At 42.0% G+C, this 17,089-nt stretch overlaps 1 protein-coding gene across 2 annotated transcripts in view; it reads right to left on the reverse strand.

Annotated features, from left to right (window-relative positions):
• Positions 1-308: 308 nt before the first annotated feature.
• Positions 309-17,089, reverse strand: part of LOC146703291 (zinc finger MIZ domain-containing protein 1-like) — a 110,570-nt gene continuing 93,789 nt past the window's right edge. For both annotated transcript variants that reach the window (XM_085466456.1, XM_085466457.1), the window contains 18 exons: positions 9,596-9,731; positions 9,094-9,208; positions 8,697-8,914; positions 8,362-8,563; positions 7,773-8,048; positions 7,507-7,689; positions 7,289-7,366; positions 7,010-7,178; positions 6,777-6,918; positions 6,128-6,338; positions 5,781-5,886; positions 5,539-5,699; positions 5,384-5,451; positions 5,224-5,292; positions 4,889-5,133; positions 4,628-4,791; positions 3,963-4,238; positions 309-3,839 (listed from right to left, as the gene is read on the reverse strand). In XM_085466456.1, the coding sequence (XP_085322582.1) occupies positions 3,732-3,839; positions 3,963-4,238; positions 4,628-4,791; positions 4,889-5,133; positions 5,224-5,292; positions 5,384-5,451; positions 5,539-5,699; positions 5,781-5,886; positions 6,128-6,338; positions 6,777-6,918; positions 7,010-7,178; positions 7,289-7,366; positions 7,507-7,689; positions 7,773-8,048; positions 8,362-8,563; positions 8,697-8,914; positions 9,094-9,208; positions 9,596-9,731 (2,927 nt within the window). In that variant the 3' untranslated portion in view covers positions 309-3,731. The remainder of the gene's footprint in view (positions 3,840-3,962; positions 4,239-4,627; positions 4,792-4,888; positions 5,134-5,223; positions 5,293-5,383; positions 5,452-5,538; positions 5,700-5,780; positions 5,887-6,127; positions 6,339-6,776; positions 6,919-7,009; positions 7,179-7,288; positions 7,367-7,506; positions 7,690-7,772; positions 8,049-8,361; positions 8,564-8,696; positions 8,915-9,093; positions 9,209-9,595; positions 9,732-17,089) is intronic.

Genomic DNA, 17,089 nt, shown 5'->3' on the forward strand with positions numbered 1-17,089 from the left:
CTTTTAAAAAAAGGACTGTAACAGAGTGTTCAATAATGATATTTTCTAAAATAATTCCATTACTTTGTTGACTGATTCTCAAAAAATGTTCAGTTGGCGATTGCAATTCATGAGAGCCTTACTTTGATGTGTCAGTAATTATTAGTTTGTCAACTTTTCACTCAATGGCAAGGCGACCTTGAGCCAACTCAATGAAAATCTGAGTAAAAATCCATAATTTACACCTCGTGCTTTTGTAAACAGCACACGAGTCAGACAGGTCTCGCAGACTGCATCACAAGTGCACAAAAGACAAAATCACAGTGACATACAGGTATCATCTGAATACATATTTATTAGATAAATATTAGGTTGTCACATCATCTAACTACATACAGTTCTGCAAGACTAAAAATCACAATTAGTTCCTTTATTTTCTCACCAGTTTAGAATATGAAATGATTGTACATACAATGTACAAACAGAGAGACAATGGCCACATTGCATGAATCACCTTAGGTTGTATAATTTTTCCAACTGTTCATGATATCAAAAATTGTACAAACTATGGATTGGTTACAATCTTCTGGACCCGTCCCTCCCACCGTGCTTCTCCCTCATCTCCGAGCAGTTTTCTTTGTAACCGTTTTTTTTTTATTGTTTGTTTTGCTTTATGTATTTTTTAATTTTTTAAATGTATTTGTTTTTTAAGTTTTTAGCTTTAGCACCTCAGAGTATGCAGGTGACAGACTAGAACATTTAGGCTAAATATTACATGTAAAACATTGCTGTCCCAGTTCCCGTAACAAAAGAGGTGAAAGTATAATACAGAGTGGGAACAAAATGCTGAGCGATACCCACAGACACTAACTAACAAGTTTCATTTTCCATATTCAGCCACTTCCAGTAGAGGGGTTGCAAGCTTTTTATTATTCTGAAGAAACAATGCACATTCCCAGGGAAAATGAATACATTTCTGTTCACATGTCTCTATATTAATTTACATATATACAGGCATCCTTGGGATGTTTGACCTGGTCTTAAAATCCTTTCCAGGTCAAACTAGCGAACGTGCCCTTCCTTTTTGTTTTTTTGTTTTTAAATTTTTAAATTTTTTATTAACTCGTTTTCTTTTTTCAACTGTTTTTTCTTTTAAAACAACATCCCCCCCCAGAGAAATGTCCCTTTATTGTGATTGTGCAACTACAAATTAGGGGTGCTGCCTTTTTCACCAATTTGAAAAGAAGAAGAAAAAGACTGAAATGATAAAGACTTCCGTGGGATTGTTTAAAAGTTTCAATTCAGATCGCGAAGAATGAAAACACACCAGTGAACTGTTGAAAGCACAGACTTTTGATTTGATGTTTCCTTGTGACTAAAATATGAAACAAGTTAGGGCTCTGAATAGGAAAAAACAAATTCCTTTTATAACATTTAAAAATAATGCGTACATGAAATCAGGATGGTCGATTCAGCACAATGCTACAATTGAAAGAAATTGGATTTCTAGCCTTACAGATTAATAAGAAAACCAGTACAAAATAATTTACCAAGAACAAAGGGGATAAAAATGTATATGGTCTCATGCTTTTTTAAAAAAGCCAAATTTTTTCTATAACAAAAATATAAACAATATCATGAATTTCTTTAAAATATGGTTGTGATATATCTTTAAAATACCACTGACAATTAGCAACAATTATGATATTCACATAGCTCACTAATTACACTGAAAGCCAGCTGACACCACATAATTCGAAACCCATTACTGTTCAGCATCACTGACAAAGGTCAACATAAATTCATGAGCAGACAACATTGATCATTTTGAATCAATACATCGTAGCATGAGGGAAAATATTGCTTCGAACTGAGTGCAACGTCTGAAAACTGAAACGATGATACACAAGCACTTTGAGCTGATGCAAGGAAGGGGACAACGAATATTAGGACATGAACAGGTGGGAAAGCGACTCGGGGGAAACGACGATGACCTGCGATAGCTTATGAAATGCTTGGGCTGGCTACGCCCCGGCGTGGAGACGAGACAGCCGTATGCTGGTTTGGGAGCATATGTGGTTAAGTTGGACGACTAATGATCGAAGGACAAACATTATCAAGATGATACAAAAATATTCACAATGATATTTACAGTACGATAGCATTTCTTAAAAAATAATACATTTGCATACAGAACAGCACTCTTTTTTTAACATTAAAATGAAAACAAATGTGGCAAAAAGAAAGAAATCTGCACCAATACTGCTTTGAAAACCACTTCTTGAACAGCAGTGATGGATAAACTGTCCTCTCCTTTATCTTTAAAACCAATATTACATCCAATCACACTGACACACACACACTCACACACTTTCAGTCTTTACAGGACCAAGCAAGCACAAACATTTCCATTCTCATCCCTCTAACTTTGGTGATGTTGAGCAGTTTCCCAAAAGGTTTATGTATAGTTTAATTGTGCAGCAACAATAAAAAAAACATAATAAACATAACACAGTATATGCAGCAAATACATGATAAATGTACTGCTGACATCAACATCATCCCTTCAATGTTAGTGTTAAATAAAATCATACTAAACCTGACAGAAAATCATAAAACAAGCAGACAAACAAGGTCTGTGGAAACAGCAACTGATAAAAACCACACTATCTTTTGTTATCACCACTTGGAACAGCACTAGACAAGGGCTTGGCACACATGCACTTTGTAGATTACTTAAACAACATCATTTAACCGGGAAGAGAGATGTAATTCAGTAAAACTCCTGACAAGAGAAACACGATGGCTCATGCAGAGCTGATGGAAGGAGTTGTAGCAGGAAGCGACAAAGCAGGAGCGTCACAGGAACCCAAACCTCGCACGTTGTACCTTACGTTTCCAATGAAATCCCTTCTTTGTACAGGGGACAATAACTTTACAATATGTAGATGGACAGATATGCTACTCTGTTATGAATGTTGTTTGGTGTAATTGGGGCAATTTTTTTCATTTTCTGCTGTCGAAACCAAAAAGGAGGGACATCTATGTGTTTAAAAAATAGCACAATCGTAGACAAAGTGGATGCCGATCAGTCCCAAAAATATTTTTTAAAATCTTGGCAGAGGAGCTTAAATTTGTTTTAGAAAAAACATTTTGTCAAAGATGGACACGTTGATCTTATTTTTTGTTTCTTTTTGGAAAGGCTGATTTTTGTGTTTTTGCGTTGTCAGAATCTCTTGTGCTTTTAAATGATGTGTGGTGGACAAAAAAGTGCGACTAACCAGACCAGTCAGGGAATGGAGCTGCGACACCAGGAAGCTGTGGCCTCTCAGATTGGAATAAGATAAGACGCACTGGCCAGATAGCGCAGGTTTTTTCAGTTATTTTTCTGTTTTTTTTTTACAGTGAATTCCTTTTTCTTCAGAAAAGGAAACAAAACACGAATAAAAAAAATGCTACAACGCGTTCCTAATAAGCACACATACACATGTGTGTGACATTTAAAAAAAAAGAAAATCAACTGAGTATAGCTGCACAGTTCAAAGTTATCACCTCTGGGTGAGAGGGCAGGGAAAACCCTTGCCATGTCTTTGAGTTGTAACCTCTTTCAGTCAATCTGTGCTGGCGAATGAAAGTTGTACAAGAGGAAGAAGAGAAAGGGAGTGCATCTTTGTGTTTATCAAGTACTGAGTGACCGCCTTGGGATCTCAGGGAAACTGCAGCAGTCAGTGATTATATGTTTCTGAATCGCCTCAGTTGTTTTCAAAGAGCGATAGAAGGTCATCGTTGCTATTGCTGGGGAGGTCTGGGGGATCCAGGTAGGACAACAGTTCATCTGGGTTAGCGAGCTCTGGAAGAAGCTGTATGGTAGAAGGAAGGACAACAAAAATTTGCTATGTAAGTATTCAAGGAATCTCCTTGCATCAACTGTTAAATATGTCAGATTACAGATGTGAAGATTCTGATTGTTTCAGAGGACTTACGTCTAAGGACGGCTCAGGCATGTCTGACCCTGCTTGGCTGTCCAAACTGCTGGAGGGGTTGAAGGCCAGGTCGCTGTGAGGGTGGTTGTTGGGGCCGGGCTGCTGTTGTTGTTGCTGTTGTTGCTGCTGTTGTTGAGGAGGTGGAGCTTGTCGTGAGGGCTGAGGAGGCCCGCTGTGGTGTAGCTGCTGCCCTGATTGGCTCCCAGGGTGTGGAGACGCGTGTAAACTCTGCTGCAGTGGACCATGCGGTTGGTCATTGCCAACAGAATGAGGTATCTGTAGAGAAAGAGAGGGGGAATAATTCAGAATAGCCATATACGTCTTTCAACCTGTTTCATTTTGTGACTGCTAACAACCTCCAACAAACACTTTAAATATAAAGCTAAAGCTATAATTTGGCTAGCTCAGCTAAATTTATGAATATGTAAGTTATATGGAAGTGGAGCCAATTATTGGTAAGTTTAGTTATTCTGACTCAAGTTGCATATTTAATTTAGCTGTAGCCAGTAACTGTTTTTTATGCTAAGCTATGCTAACTGGTTGCTGCCAGTATTTTCCCACTTTTATAGTTAGTCTATATACAAAGTAAAGCAAAAAGTATACATTATGTAACAAAATACAAAATATGACAGAGTCAGTATATTAGGAATTGTTGGTAAACTCACTGTGTCAGGCATATTGTGGGACAGTGGCTTGTCTTGTGCCATCAGGTTGTTGGGCATGTCAGGTGGGTGAGACAGCTGGGGACCATGCATGAAGTCATTCATTGACGTACCACCAGGGGTCCCGTGAGGGAAATCAAAGTTCCCATGGCTCTGGTAACTGTTGCCTAGACACAGACAGAATATGTTTAAAATTTTTTGTTGTTGCTCTGCTTTGTTTGCATAATTCTGGGTGCTACTGTACTTTTTGTACGTTTGAGCTACCTTGGCTTCCGTATTCGCTGTTATTGCCTCCTTGCCCAGAAGGAAGCGATGGGTATGGTGAGGGTCCGGGGCCAAGCTGAGCTATCATCTCCATCACATTAGGCATGATCATCTGGCTGGGACTCATCGTCTTAAACCTCTTTGCCAGTGGTCCATCTGGATCTTCTTTTATGTGAATTTCTGATTTTATAGCCACCGGCCGCCAACTACACGTCGGGTCAATTGTCACTTCCTCAAACTCAGAGCTGATAAAATGTAGATGAAATCAAATAGTTAAGTTAAAAGAAAAATACATATGCATATAAGATTGCACTGATGTTCCTATTTCTGCTTACTTTTGAATAGCATTCAGGATTCCCCACATGTACTGGTCCACCTCGAGTCCTTCTAACAACGCAGTTTTACTGAGGAAAAAAGAGAAATAGTATTTAAGAAAAAGTCATCTAAATAAGGCAAGTGCATGTACTCCTTAGCATTTTAACTCCTTAGACATACTTGCATACAGGACATCGCCATGTTCCCCGCTCACAGTTCAGTTGTAAATATGATTCCAAATCAAAACACTGCAAGAACAAGAAAATAGATTTTTTGAATGTATATTTCTATTTGTTTGTCACTTTTACTGTGATGGTGTATCCTTGAAGTCTTACCTGAACATGTTTGCAGTCATGCCCTCTTGCTGGAAGCTGTATTCGCCGGAAGGTGATTGGACATTTGAGCGAAACCTTGATGGCTGTCTGCTCCACGCCATCCTCCCCGTTTAATGTGGTATTGCCCGACGACGCTGCCACGCTACTGAAGTTCCTCTTTACTGTGAGGCAGGAGAAGAAACACAGTGAGTAAACAAGTACAGAGCGATGAGGACATAAGGGTGCAAAATGAATGTGAATACCTTTGGTGATGCAGTGCTCTGCAGGCAGAAGCCTCTTCTTCAGTAAGCCTTGGAGGACAGAGCGAACTGAGGGCCGATGGACCAGTTGTAGCACAAACAAGTGCGACTGGGGGGAAAAAACATCTAAGTGACTATCAAAGACATTCTCCTAAGGTGTATCTGTTTTATCCATTCTTTACTGTTTGATCAGTTGTGAAAAAAAAAAGGAGACATGACAGATCCCTTTTGTTATTTTCTTTCTTTTAGCATTAAATATCATCTGATGGGAAACATTTTGCATTTGACTTGAGTGGATTTGTATGAACCTGTTTATTTTTTTCATTAGCTCTGGAAATGTGTGTACTCACACAGCAGCAGGCAGTGACTGTGATCTGGATCGTGTTCCTTCCAGGCTGGCATACATGTTTCAAGTGCAGGGGTTTGTGGGAGGTCTTGTTGTCTCCCCGCTCGATTGTGAGCGGCGTGGCGTTGACGCTGACTTGGACAGATGCCGGCCAGTTCGTGTTCATCTGACGGTCTTCGTGGTGGTAGCACTTAAACTGCAGCTCCAGGTCCGACCTGCACAGATAAAATATAAAGCGGTTACGGTTATGGAGGGTTACTGTATGCAATACATGAGTTAGAATAACGGGAATTCATTCTCACACATTAACAGGGAAATTTTTTGAGGTAATATATAACATTAATTGGATGCTAAACTTAGGATATAATCTCAGCTTGGCAGCAGGAGAAATCCTCATATCAGGACTCTTGACTTGAATTGACTTTTACTTAAGATAGTGATGAAGGAAATTGCAATACTCCAGAAAATTCTGAAAATTAATGCCTTAATGATCCTTACTTGTCACGTTCCTGGGAAAAGGGTTGTTTTTTTTTTTAATCTAATGTTCTTGGCTACTAATGAAAATCAATAAGAGAATATTTACAGCCTAAAAGACCCATATAACTGTTAAAGTGGATGGGGGAAAAAAGCAGTAGCACATAAATATGCGTTACCTCCACATGAGTGTCTGGTGTACAGAGGGCCGTAAATGGAAGACGTGGTTGCTGACAGCCAGGTTATGTTCTAGCCTGAAGGGCTCTAGGACTACTCCATCCCGCACTGGGAACGTCAGACGCAGTTCCTCGTTGTGGCTTGCTGTTTTTGGAGATAAGAACCAACCTTAAATCACAGACTTAAAAAAAAGTTTAAAACGCTTGAACTTACTGTTCATTGATTAATTACTGACCTGGTGGGGGAGGGAGTGCGGTGATATTTGGTTTAATGTCAGGAGGGAAGGGTGGCTTCACATCCTGGTTTGGCGACAGGTACGGCGGGATGTTACTTCCTGGTGTCATTGGAGGAGTAGGGTTCCCTGGCACAGGCGAGTGAGGGTAGTTCCCCACTGGCCTTGGAGGCTATATAAAACACAAATTGAGTTGTAAATCAACTACTTAAATCACTAAAGAGTACATTCAAGTATAATGTAATTTTAAATTTTAATAAACTGGTACCAAAGTAGACTTACCCCATTCATATTTCCCTGGTTGTACTGATATCCACTCCCAGAGAAGTTATTTGTTTGGCCATTGAAAGGTGGCTCTTGCTGTGATTTTAATTAAACAAATAATTTGTCAAATTTACACCATTATTAGCTAAAAAAAATGTCAGTGAGACTTTGATAAAACTGCATATACAATATGAAATACACCATCACATTTTTATTGAATAGCTTTAACACTGCACCTTATAGTACTGGCCTATGGCACCACTGGGTGGTGGGTATTGGCCTTGCAGCTGCTGTCCTGGCATCCTCGGGCCAGGGTAGTTGGGGGATGGCAGCGGCCTGGAGGCATTTGGTGTGGGATATTGGCCCTGCTGGTTAGGGAACTGGTTGTTTGGTCCATACTGCTGCCCACCATAGTTTGGCTGTGGAATCAGTGACCGGGACATACATTCAGCATATAGCAACGGAGCTACATATTTAAGGTGACACTGTTGAATCCACTCACCTCCCCTGGGTACGGTCTTTTTATGCCTTGCATACCCATGCCCTGAGCCCGAGGACCTGCATAGCCTTGCTGAGGCATTCTTTGACCGTGTGCCCCAAAAGGCCCCATGCCTTGGCCCCTGGGTTGGTTCATTCCCATTGGAGGCCCGCTCATGTTGGATGCATTCATGCCTGTGCCCATGTTTCCAGGAAGGGATGGAGGGCCGCGGGGTCCTGGCTGGTTCATGAACTGACTGTTGTATGCCTGATTTGGCCCCATCTGGAAAGAGGAACTCATCTGAAAGACAAAAAGAATTTGATCAACCACCTCAGACTTGACTGTCAATATTACGCAGTTTCTGTTGAATCAAAAGATTTTATAGATAACAAACAAACAAACAAAAAAACTCCACCAGAAAGAAACAAAATGGTATCAACATCTGAGAAACAGTTTGTTTGCTTCTGTTGCAAATAAATGTGGTACTCCAGCTTGCTATTGTTAGCATTAAAGGGATAGAGCCAAAAGTCAAAGTTGATGAATTCTAAGTACCGTAGTCTCACACGTGCACAAAAGGCAACAGTTTATGCTATCAGTTTGTGCGTCATCCTACCGGTCCATATTGGTTCATGTCCTTATTCTGGGTTTCCTGCAGGGCAGCTACAGTTGCTGTTGCAGTGGCAGTTGCGGTGGCAGCAGCAGCAGCAACTGCAGCTGCGGCGGCAGCAGCAGCAGGCTGGGTGAAGTCAGAGGGAGGACGGGAGTGCGGAGGGATGCCCATTCCACCGGGTCCAGGATTCGGCCCTCCAGGGTAACTATAAGAATAAGCAAAAAGATATTAAAGAAGTTCTAGAGAAGAGAATTAATTAAAGTAATTGTCTGAATTAGTTCTTTAAGCATTTTTAATCACTCCAGTGACCATCAGCAATCCATCTACTGGTTACTTACTTGCCACCAAAGCCTCCTCCTCCAGGGTAGTTGGGTCGACCGTACATCCCCTGCTGCATATAGGCCGGGTTTGAGTTGCCTTTGTTGGGGAACTGCTGCTGCGGACCGGGGAACTGAGGAGAGTTCATACCTGGAGTGTTACCAGACATACCCGAGGCCATAGGGTTACCACCAGGGTTCATGGGATTGTTACTGTTGGCCATGGGATTCCCCAACACCTGTTACACATTAGGAATAGAGGGAAAAACACATGTAAATGTTTCACTGATTTCAGATGAGGTTCAATTCAGAATACCACTGCCAAATACACAAATCTGCAGGTGGTATTATTACAGCTATTAAATATAAAGACTTGGAACAGGCACATTTTTACTCTCAAGCAAAAAGGGGATCTCACCTGGCTCTGGGAAGTGTTGGTCACACCCCACACAGTGGTCACCACAGACACTGAACCAGGAGGCTGGTTGGTGTTTTGCTGCCAGGGAACTGAGTCATAGGGAAAAGACCCATCTCTGCAGGGAATAGAAAACACATTTCACTTAAGCAAAACAAAATGGTTTGCCAAGCAGCACAAGTATTTACAGTATAGTTCTAGTAAGTATGTTTGCAACTGCTGAAAGACAGGAAAAGGCAAGTTATGTGGTTAAGCTTAAAAAAATATGAATGCGTCTTTTTCTTCTTCTTCTTGAAAGGCAAATGGTTGAGTTACTGTTTGCCACTATTGACTGTGCTAAATGCAGTTTGTCTGGCAGTTTGTCTAGCCACTGATCCATAAGGAACAACGGGCCTCACACAGAGAGGAAGGGCTTTCCCCAAGGGCCCAGTCTGTCTGTTCGCATACCCAACACACACAAACACATCTCACACACAAGCCAAAAAGCACAGCAGTGAACACTGACCCATGTGAGAGGCTGGGCTTCATGGAACTCATGGGGGGCTGCATGGGCACTTTTCCTGGAGGCTCGTTCTGCCTGTTCTTCTGGTGACGGAGGAGGAGGAGGCGTCCAAGCTCCTCACACCACGAGGAGAGGAGGGCTGGAAAGAGAGCAGAGTACATAAGTACTATTGGAGACCTGTTAGAAATAACTACAGAGGTACCACCCTACTATTGCAAGCACTTAAGAACAAAAAAAGCAAAACACTTCTGAGCAAAAGTTCATGTTAAAAATCCAAAAAGCAATGGCCTGACTGGAAAAAAGTGCACAAAAATAAATATGCATTGTACCCTATGGCACAACTGTGGAGCTATATTCTGTGCAAGGTACCTGCAAAATGGAACAAGCAAACAGTATGTAACAGTGCAACAACATTAAACACAAAGACATCCTATCATTCATGAGATGTGAAAAACAATGTTTGCTCAAGAGTGATATGTTTACAGGTTGTTATGATTTATTTATTTAGTAAATAAATTATTTATTTCAAAATTAGGGCGGTTTATTTTCTGGCACTTGTAGTTAGTGAATAAGCATATTTCATGTGAGGGAAAACAGGAGTGTTTGGGGGAAATGCACTAAACAGCTTATATTCATACCTCACACAAGTGCACACTGGGGCCATTGATTTATATCAACTGTGCTTATATTTACGCTAATACTCACATAACCACACCTAAATGTCATTGCATAAATAGCCATGTGCGACCCACATGCACAGGCTCTGCTATTTAAAATATTTTTATCCTGTTACTTTTTGTTCAGTTTAATTTAGTTTGAAAAGTCTACCCGTGGACAGAAATTTCTAAATCATGATTGTGTTTGTTCTAAGAAATGTTGGAACATTTTAAGAGCCCAAAGCCTGTACCTTTAAGCTGCAATATAAAAGATCAGCCTAAATCCTGCATGCCACTGTAGCTCATGGCCACTAGGGTTCACTCTGGGCCTGCAAATGAATTCCAGTCCTTCCCTTCTCCCCACCTACCTACCACTTGGTTAGGTAGCTACCACAGAGTGCGTTTGATCGAATCATATGCTTTTCATCTGCAGTGCATGTGTTTGTACTGTGCCAACTACAAAAGACTCACTTTTCCCTTTTCTCTCCCTCTCACTTCCTCTGCCTCCTTCTAGCCTCTCTCTGTGGCTGTCTGAGGAGAAAGGGAATGTGGATTCAATCAAAGAGCAGGGCAGCCACCTCCTCTTATGATTCACAGCACTTCTAGGCTGAGTAAGGAGCGGGAGGGGTGGGTGAATCAGAGTGCTTGGTGATTTCAGCTGCGGTTCGCGCAAAAAAGCCACGTCAATATGACAGCAGAGTGTGCGCGCTGTCCTCGCAGGCAGATGCACCCTGCTGCCACATGCAAGGGTGGGCTGCCACATATTACACGCACACACACACACACATACAGATGCAGACGCACAAGGGAGAAACAACCGAGATTAAAAATAAAGAAAATACAGAAGGCTGAATGAATCAGCGAGAGAGGAGACATCAGTCTAATGGGGCTGATAGGAAGGAGGAACAAACAAAAGCTTCTGACTCCCATCACAAACATGGCAACCCAGACATCTGACCACACATGGCTGCTTGCAAACCATACAAGCTTACCAGCACACTCAGACAAGGAAAGAAACAGCACGAGCTTATAATAACACACACACACACAGGCGTAAAATAAATAGGACACAAGATGTCCTCTGAGTGTGGCGAATTTTCCGAGGACAAAACTGAGTTTCTGCTTCGACACACAAACACACACCTTCTCCTCTCAGAGCACTGCACCCCAAAAGGCACCTCCTATCCTTTCATTTGAACACTGAGCACACCAGCCTCACTCTGTGTAAAGATGAGGGCTGGAATACAAAAGACATGTACAGATGGTGCCAGCAGTCTCCTTGCTTCTCCCTCTCCTCTCCCTCCCACTCCTTTAAAAGCAGCACGGGGCTCAGGCACAGAGGCAGCTGGGTTTTTCCTCTTTCCCACCCGCTCACGCTCCCTCTCTTTTTCTCTCCTCCTCCTCCCCCTCCTCTTCTTGGCAAGGCAGGTGCCAGGAGACAGGCTGTGCTGTTCCTCCAGAGAATTGATCTGACTTTACCACGGCTGTGCTTTAGTTGACGGAAAAGGCCGCTCAGGTGCACTTTCTGCTAAAAGCATCACGCTCAAAGGTAAAGGCGCAGATTCCTGAGTTACTTTTAATTTGATAAAAACCGGATCCAAGTGTGGCTAATAGGTTTACGGGTTTCACATCTATGTTAGTACGTCCTGCAGTGTTTTTAACAGCACCCTCCCTCTCCTCAGACCCCCTTCTGATGGAGAGAGTTTTCAATTCAAGGGCCTGGCGACCAGCCAGCATGTTACAGCTCAATTAGGTCCCATTATTCTCTTCCAACAAGGGGTAACTTGCACTTCTTCTATGTTGATAAACATGTCTCCACAATTTATCCCATAGCTGTGCCACTGTGGGGCCGTCTGGGTAAGCAGACAGCGTCCCTGTTTCACGCCGAGGCCGACATCAACAGCCGCAGGACATAAACAACAACCGTGTGGAACATAGCAGAAAGATGACAATACATCGGCTATCTGAGAGAAACAGGAAAAAAAAAAGAGAGAGAGAGAAAAGGAATCACAAGTGTTGCCACTTAAAGAATTATTCTACCCCATCATTAGATAAAGGGCTTATCTCTGCACAAAATTACCACCTCCACTAAGCACCAACCGGTTTAAAGGAGAAGCCCTGTCATTGACTCAGAGGATAAACTTCAGGTTTCAGATGACGGGAGGAGGAACAGCCAACTCGTTTCTCTTCAGTCGCTCCCTCCTACTCGTCCTACACCCAAACACGGCTCAGGACAGTGCAGATGAGGAACACAAAAGGATTACTGTTTCTCCTCTCCACTCCTCCCACAGACGGCCCTTCAATAGACTCATCTGTCTCTCTGAGAAGAGCCAAATCTGGAGATAATTGTCTCAGGTGTTGCACTTCCAAATCTCAAAGACCATTCTGGAGTGAATCAAACTGGCATTTTGTGCTAGAGAGCATCCTTCTGCCATGTTTACATTGGTCTCCCTGGCGGCAATGAGTCTCTGCCTTCCATAAGGAGACAAGGCTATCCTGTTTGCCTCGTAGATGGTCCCAGGGGCCCAGCTGAGTCTGAGCCGTATTGATATTCTGGTGCTCAGCTGCCCAGCCTGATGGTCAACCATGGCGAAGGGTGGTAAACGCATCTGCTGGGACTAGATGGGTGGTTCAGTGATTGGGTCTGCAGCTTCCAGCTTCACTTGCTGTCATAAAGCCCCAGGGAGACATGACAAATGACATGGACTGCATCCCTGACAGTTATTCAATGCTCTATCCAATGATAGCCTAATGCTCCCCCAACCTTCCATCCATGGCCCATGCAGACACGAGGCAGAGAGATAAACTGTGCTGATTAAACACTCTGATTTGGGCTCTGCCGTGCTCTCCCGAAAACAAAGAGCTTTTAATAAAAGGTCAGTTAACCCAGATTGCAACATTAATATTTTTGTCATTTGACTGCAAAGTTAGATGTTCATCTTTCGAGATATCTGTATGGAGGTTGATAGAATTTATTTTGTGCTGTTAAAAGATTCTTAAAATTTTGCTCATTTCTAAGAGTTTCATGTATCAGTTTGCTGTAGGCAACAAGGCAGCTATATAGGCATGTGTTAAAAAAATGACAGTGACTACCATATACTGTTATGTAGGCCAAGTGGCTGCACTGTAGTACCTTAACATGTGACTATCAGTGCTAGAGAGATCTCAATTAAAATTTCAATTGTAAGGTTGTGTGTAAAGTTATTTGCTTTTTGGGACATTAGCTTATTTTTAAGGTCTACTTTCTTTCTGCACTAACAAGGTAATTAAACAAAATATTCTAACACAGTTAAACCAATAAAGGTCGGTTATTTAGTGAGTTAGCTTGCTGCTAACCAAGCTAGCCAGCATTACCTTCTAATCTCAGTTTAGTAAACCGTATTGATTTTACACAGTACATGTGCACGTGCAGTCCTTTTACACCACAAGGCATTTTCCCATTCACACACGTGTATACAGCACATTATTCTATGCATCAGAAGCAATTTGGAGTCCAGCAGCTTACTCAAGGACACACTGACATGCAGACTGGAGGATTCAGACATTGAAACGTCATCTTTCCACTTGCACAGCTGCCCCACTGTAGCCACCACAGTGGTGATGCCCATGCCCAACATACCATGGACTCATCTATAAATACAACACAGACCAATCAATTTACAAAATCTGGAAATAAACTCGGCAGATGTTCCTGTGTCAATATCATTCATCCAGTAAAATCATCCCCAACGCAAAGCTTCTGCCCGCCAGACAGTACCAACTTACCAACTGTCACTCATATTACAAAGTAAGTCAAAGTATGCAAAAACAAATACCGTGATGAATAATAATATTAAATTAATAAGAACAAAATACATCTTTTTTTGCAGTTGCTACTGGATGGCAAAAACTTCCATGCAGACTTCATGTATGCTACAGACATTAACACTGTATGTCATTACACAGTGTATATTAGTGCTTTTAAGAAATTGTTAAAAAATAAAAAAATTGAGCACCATAATGATTAAGGACCATGTGCTACAAGGGAGAATATAACCTTAAACACATGAATAGCTGCTATTACAAAGGTCACCCCTACACTTGCTGCTGCCTCAAGAATAGTTTCCTCTACTCCTTTTCATTTTCTACCTCCCTCCTTTTCCTTCCATTATTGGCAGGGCACTGCAAGGGAGGCAGCAGGTAACGCAGATGCCAAGAGTTTCTATGATCCTCATCCGCACCCGTTCTCTGCCTCCCCCTCCCTCTGCTCTGTATGTAATAGACACCTGCTCCCTTGTCAACCCTGGAGTCCCACCTGGCATTGTCCCACATGGTTTGGTCACTAACTTCCCCACAAACGCACAGCACATATCCTGTCATCACGTCAGAGTCACATTATCGACAGTACTTCCTCGCTTATTCCCTTATTAGCCATAGGAGTGAAGTCCAATTTTCGCAGTAAACCTGTCGTAGAGAATCACGACCCCTAAATGGCTTGTTTGAAGACGTTTAGCCAGAAGGGCTGAAAGGAGAACAAAGACCATGAGCAAACTAACAAGAGCAGCTCTAGTGGGCTGCACTCTTTGGTTTCTGAGAGCGCTCTATTCACATTCGAGTCCGCCCACCCTCCCTCCTCTGCCCAGAAAGGATTGAATGGACACAAGCCTCCTGCAGGCCAAAGTCAATTAAAAGAAGACAGAGTCTAGGGAGCCCCGGTATCCCTGGTTACTGAAAGCACCTAAGAAGCCATGCAAAACAACCACGTTTAGTTTTAGCCAAAGAATCCCTCACTTATGTGCCTCATGTAGGTTTCCCAGAACTATAAAACTCTGGGATTTTCTTCAACATATGTATGGAAAACTACATGAATAAGTAGTTGCTATGGCGTCGCTTATGAAGGCCCAGTCACCGCTGAGCTCTCCTGCGTAAACTGCAAGCTGCATCGTAAATCATCTCCCGCTCTGCCTGACATGCACACAGTAACCAAAGAGCCACGGATGCCAACCTGGCAGGCATCAGGTCTCTCTTTGTCTTCACACAGATGCCACGAATTATTCATTGATGCCAATTTGATAATGAAATGGAAGCGACATGTTCGTCATGCAGGCTTTTTCACCAGCAAGGCGAGTGTATAACAGGTTACGGACCTGTCACCCCACGACAGGCCAGAAGATTGCTACTTGTTCATCCATGTCTGGATAATTAGGTAGAAGCTCACAGGTGAAACACCTTAAACACATGGTGCACATTTCACTCCCTTAAACTGTTGACATTAGAGGCAAACTCGAAATGGGGGCTGTCAAATTAGTTTGAGATTTTAAATTTGGGTGGCTATGCAACATATTTGAGGGTTTTCATAAACCCGATGAGGTGGGGATGATGTATAAAGTAGGCACATGTTGGTATCATGGCTGCTACACGGCATCAAAGTTAAGGGGCGATTTCACATGACTGCTATGCATCTTTCATTGAAAGATGAAAGTTAGTGTTAGCAATGCAAGATCAGCTTTGATGTGGATTGAAAGTATTAGTGCTAACAGCTATAAAACAGCATGTCTGTGTAGGCCAGACAACTGCCTCCTGTCTGTACCTCATCTTTTTTTTTTTACATTATTCCCTCTGCCACTCTCCCTCTCGGTAATATTGGAGTCTTGTCAATGAGTACTTAGGCCCGTTGCCTCACGGGGAGCCAGACTTGCTGGCTAGGTTTTATGGCCCATTTCAGAGCTGCCCTGGCTTAAATACAGCCTCCTGCTGGCCACATGGCCACAATGTCGTGCCATGTCCATCCGGCGAAGTGAAGAGGGGGGGACGCTTGGACTCCCGCCAAAAAGGTTTTACTGAGGCCACAAGCATTATGTGGCCATGTGGAGGCAGGAAGACAAGGAGGTTGCTGTTTTAACATCCTGTGTTCCTTAATGTCGCACCAATGGTGCTGTAGTACATTTAAAAAAATAAAGTTTATAATAAAATATCCAGCTAACCTCTTTGACATGCAAATGTATCTATCTATATAGAAAATGCAGGAAATTTAAAACATGTATCTTCAAAATAATAGCAGTGCTCTCAGATTTCAGATAAGGATTTTCAGATAGGATTATGATTTAGGACTAACCGGATGCCAACTGGAACAAGATACAATATATGCCACAATCTCCAGATGATTAATGCAGATCTCATCAGTGGGACTGTCATTTCTTGGTCATGGTAACACAGAAACCAACCCTTGCCTAAGCAGGGCAGTGTTTTAAAAGATAATCTCCTTTGGCACATGCAACAAATCTCTTCCATTTAAAACAGGGCACGCCATTCAGTGTCTCTTTTAAGCATGAAGGTGGAAATCTAGCATTGCACCCCCTGCTGAGGATTAGTACTCTATGCATTAAAGCCAAACATCTCCCCAGCGTCAGTGTTTAGTCTGTTAAAATATACATTAAGCTGATTGGCAGCAAAACTCCTTCCAAACCTACATCTTTATGTCTTAATGTGGGAGTTAAGGTCTGGCAACAAAAGTGCCTGAGGTCAAGTTTCATAGCTTTTTTGAAAAACTGTTCTTAAGATCTGTCACAACTAAAAACGTGGACATTTTTTTAAAATTAATCTTGTGCTATAAAAATCAACATTTTGTTAAAGTCACACTTGCATTGCATGGCTCCTTAGCCAGAAACGAATAATCAGGACTGGATTATCACACAGTTATAATGCTGTAATTTTATTCTATTGTATTGTGCTGTGTGAATAAGTTAACTAAACTGAAGTCTCAAGACATGCTAACTATACCGAAATTGGTGGAAATCAAAGGAAATATGCAGAAGAAAGAAAAGTAAAACAGCAAATATGTTTATATTACTTCTAGTTAAAG

This window comes from Copadichromis virginalis, linkage group LG8, assembly GCF_057382275.1.
Source record: "Copadichromis virginalis isolate Kocher_CV1m ecotype Utaka linkage group LG8, C_Virginalis_male_GT1.1, whole genome shotgun sequence".
In the NCBI taxonomy this organism is placed as follows: Eukaryota; Metazoa; Chordata; class Actinopteri; order Cichliformes; family Cichlidae; genus Copadichromis; species Copadichromis virginalis.